The sequence below is a fragment of the Hyalella azteca genome, unplaced genomic scaffold, assembly GCF_000764305.2.
Source record: "Hyalella azteca isolate HAZT.00-mixed unplaced genomic scaffold, Hazt_2.0.2 contig15794, whole genome shotgun sequence".
Lineage (NCBI taxonomy): Eukaryota > Metazoa > Arthropoda > Malacostraca > Amphipoda > Hyalellidae > Hyalella > Hyalella azteca.
The window spans coordinates 51848-54700 of record NW_025945633.1 but is presented as its reverse complement, the minus strand read 5'-3'; the positions used below and the strand labels follow the sequence as shown (position 1 = coordinate 54700).

Below are 2853 nucleotides of genomic sequence, written 5' to 3'. Positions count from 1 at the left end.
CTACGGGTGTAAAAACTATCAGCAAGATTTTGATTCTTTTCCGTAGCAATATCATCAAAAATGAATAAATTCTTCATCCCTGTGTTTTCGTCGACGAGAAAATGCGCTCTCTGTCACTCACTGCAGTGAGTACTGAGTTATATTTTTTTTATTTTATCGTTATCAAAAGCACTGTTTGATGATCTAAACACGACCCCTAACGAAGAGGCTATCTGTTCGAGAGAGAGATCGGACCACACTGATTCTTTAGCTGATTGTTGTTCTGCGGACAAGTGGTTGAGCCCATAAAAGCTATTGACCCAGATAGCTATACCTCTGCTGCACTGCTCTTCATTTAAGTAATGTAAACAATCAAACCCTGATAACTGAAATTCAGCAGCTACAATCTTCCCCTCTGTGATTTTACAAATACAAATAATATCTCTACTCTCGTTTGCGTTCACAGTTAACTGTTCACTTCCTTTGTTCAAAACAAAATGAGTTCAGGTTTTATGTATATGACTCCTATTGTTTCTTACCTGCCTTCCATCTCCACTGGATTTACAACGGTTCATGATTGACTTAGTTTTTCTGCTCATACAATAGATTATTGGTAGGATAGTACTGTGAATTTTCCTTGTGTGCGCAGAAAGTTTTGCATTTATTGTTCCGTTTGTCCAATTGTGTCTCGGCGGTGCATTCTTCTGGGCTGTAACGTCCCTAAAATAATTTTATTTCATGTCCGATTAGCCACATTGCGTCTCTGCGGTCCAGCTTTTCGGCTGTGGCGTCTATAAAACCATTGTACAGACATCAGATCAACATTTAAGGGGATTTAAGATTGGGAAGTGAAGAGAAATCGTTGCTTTGGAAGCAGTGCAGTTCAAAATCGGTACATTAATTGCATCCATCAAGCAGGAACATATTATGAGGACTTCTTCCTTCCTCAAGAATTACTAGTGTAACGATGAAATCTATTTAATTTTATTATTTTTTCACTTGATTTTATTCATATTATTTCATTTCAAGAAATACTGATTTTATGTGCTGGTATAATGAAAATGAATATATTTTAGCATTATGACTCAAGAAGTCATGAGCATAGGGGCGTAGAAATTTCCACTAGTTCAGAGTGGGGAGTAACAGAAAAGTTCGGAAGCCACCTGGTTGTCCTTCACTTTTAGATCTCTTACAAAGAAATTGACTGTCTCTAAGATAACATATTAGGAAATCATCTAGATTAGTTCCCAAAATTAATAACCTACCACTTTTCATAACAGTACCGTGAATAGATCAAATGCGTAACAACGTTTGTAGCATTAAATGTCATTTTTCATCTTATTTCAGGGTGCTGGATTTCAAGAGGTTTGTGAAGACCTGAACGTCATGGAAAGGTGCAAGGGACTATTTCAATATCTTGTTTTCCCCTTCCGAAGCCGATGGCGCTCCCTAGCGCGAGGTGCGGTGGCTGTTGTTTCTCTCCAGCTAATGCTGCTACTGCTGGGGATGCTTTCACAAGACAGCTTGAGCTGTCTTGTTGACGAAAGATTTTTGCATCAAGGAAATTATATGAACAGCAACATCCTCATCGATTTAACCAATTTTGAGTACCTTCAAAATCCAAGAATTTGTGATGGCTCAGCAGAAGATGTGTTGGCACTTGTTTTGGTTCACTCACACCCCAGTAACATCAATCACAGAAACAGACTTCGAGAACAAATGCCTCGGGAAATTTTGGCGGAAATTGGTATGAGAAGAGCTTTCCTTATGGGCGATCCAAATGTAAGCCAAAAACAATATCCGCGGGTTAATCAGAGCGAAATAGATGCGGAAAACAACAAGTTTAATGATATTGTCCAAGGCAATTTCCTGGATCACTATCACAATCTCACATACAAGCACGTCATGGGCCTGACTTGGGCTACGCGCTTTTGCTCTCGTGCGGCGTTCATAGTCAAGATGGATAATGACATCAAAGTGAACTTTTTTCACATACGACAACTTTTGAAGACCACGTACGCTGACATCAAAAACGTTCTACTAGGAACTTCTCAAGTTAAGACGAATCCTGTTAGAGCCATCAGCAAATGGCAAGTATTGCAAAAGGAATATGTCGGTGATGAATACCCTACTTATTTGAGTGGATACTTCTACATTGCACCAATGGAAACTGTGAGGAAACTGGTAGCAAACGCACACAAATTTCGATATTTTTGGGTTGATGACGTCTTCGTATCTGGGATAATGGCACAAGACCTGCAAATAGAACGGCGAAACATTGACCTCAAGAAGATTGTGCATTGGCCTCAAGAAAAAGAGCCTACAAGATAAGTAGTTTTATCATAAGTATTTTTGCAATGCTATAGGGGTGGCATTGAAAAACTTTATGATTTATTCAGTTGGAGAATAATGGATCAGTACGAAGATTCCGATGAATATTGGAACGTAAGTTATGGCTTAATAGGAAATTGTACCAATTTTTTAAATAGATTTCATCATGTATTACAACATACATTTTTGTAAATATGCCCAGTCAAAAGCCAAAATAAGTACAGTTAGGCCTCTTGAAGAAAACAATTTCCATTTTGAAGACGATCAGGACACATACAAAATGCGAGGAGCACAGTTTGAAGAAGTATTCAGCAACTCACGTTACTCCAGTGTGAAGAAATGAATTAAATTTCTTCAGAACTAACAGAGCGGCGGGTGTTGATGAACACTTAAGTGCCAAAACCCGGAACAAGAGATGCATGTCTAGGAATTATCGACTTATTCGGTTCCTAGGCCAGATGGAGTCCCTGCAGTGTTGCTGAAAAAAAAATGTTTCGTTGCAATAAAAGCCCCACTGACTATGGTCTGGAAAGCATGCATTGT

At 38.8% G+C, this 2853-nt stretch overlaps 1 protein-coding gene across 1 annotated transcript; it reads left to right on the top strand.

Annotated features, from left to right (window-relative positions):
• Positions 1-1548: 1548 nt before the first annotated feature.
• On the top strand, positions 1549-2310 carry LOC125179223 (beta-1,3-galactosyltransferase 5-like). Its single transcript, XM_047884650.1, has one exon. The coding sequence runs from the start codon at positions 1549-1551 to the stop codon at positions 2308-2310; it is 762 nt and encodes a 253-aa protein (XP_047740606.1).
• Positions 2311-2853: the final 543 nt, after the last annotated feature.

What these genes read in the sequence shown, in the direction of transcription:
- LOC125179223 (XM_047884650.1), top strand. Translation starts at nt 1,549, where the DNA reads ATGAACAGCAACATCCTCATCGATTTAACCAATTTTGAGTACCTTCAA.